Source organism: Sinocyclocheilus grahami, unplaced genomic scaffold (genome assembly GCF_001515645.1).
Source record: "Sinocyclocheilus grahami isolate Dianchi unplaced genomic scaffold, SAMN03320097.WGS_v1.1 scaffold16712.1, whole genome shotgun sequence".
Lineage (NCBI taxonomy): Eukaryota > Metazoa > Chordata > Actinopteri > Cypriniformes > Cyprinidae > Sinocyclocheilus > Sinocyclocheilus grahami.
The window spans coordinates 1-928 of record NW_015516237.1 but is presented as its reverse complement, the minus strand read 5'-3'; the positions used below and the strand labels follow the sequence as shown (position 1 = coordinate 928).

The following is a 928-nucleotide window of genomic DNA, read 5'->3' as shown; positions in this document are numbered from 1 at the left end:
CACATCAACCATGGATTAGAGATCTGTGAGGAAACTGCTACATCTTGGCAAGAATCATCTCAAAAGACTGATATTGAACTCAGTGGAAGTATGCAAGCTATGGAGAATGATTGGAACCTCATTGACTTTATTGATAAAGAAGAGAATGTGTGCTGTGAAAGTGTGAAACGGGAATGGGAAACTATTGATGATGTAAACAGTATGCTGGAAAACATGGAACGCCTGGCAAAAGACTCAGTGAACAGAGATCTTGAAAACGTTGAAGACAATACCTCAACAGAATCGCAGATAGATGATGAGATGGAGCTGTACCTGAACAGTCTGAGGAATTCACAACAGTCAGTATTCAGAGAAGGCGCAATGAGTGGAAGCTATGGCAAAAGACCCTCCTTGAGCAGAGGAAGGCCATTAGCTATGCCTTCAATCTCTGAGTCTATGGACGAGGACCAGCCGAGTAGTTCCCTAGAGGATTTAACAAATATTGAGTACAACATGAAGCTGGAGAGAGCTACACTGCCCCTAGTTGATGGGAATGAACGTGTCATTGGACGTAATGTCTTGTGGTGGAAAGAGTTTCTGTCCTATGACAATATGTCAAGGGTGACTAGATACACATTTTTGTTGATAGTGTTTTTGGTCATAGCATATTATTATGACTTCATTGCATGTTTTGCCCTATATATTCTTACAGTGTATTGGCTGTTTTATCAAGGTGAGGAAGAACCACTGAAAAGCTCTCAGAAAGGTGAAAGAGGACTGTAGTAAATATGATTTACTCATCAACATTTGTTGGAGAACTTAGAAATGTGAATCTAAATGTTTTGTACACATACAATTGTTGTACAACATTGGATTATGTGGGGCTATTTATCTCACAAAATTTCATAAAGGCAAAGACATGTTTATAAGAAGACTTTTACATTAATTT

General features: G+C 38.8%; 1 protein-coding gene across 1 annotated transcript in view; it reads left to right on the top strand.

Moving 5' to 3' along the window:
• The window catches only part of LOC107579334 (uncharacterized), a 4,540-nt gene extending 3,619 nt beyond the window's left edge, over nucleotides 1–921 (top strand). The window contains exon 2 of the mRNA XM_016265175.1: nucleotides 2–921. Coding sequence (XP_016120661.1) covers nucleotides 2–762 — 761 coding nt within the window. The 3' untranslated portion in view covers nucleotides 763–921. The remainder of the gene's footprint in view (nucleotide 1) is intronic.
• Nucleotides 922–928: the final 7 nt, after the last annotated feature.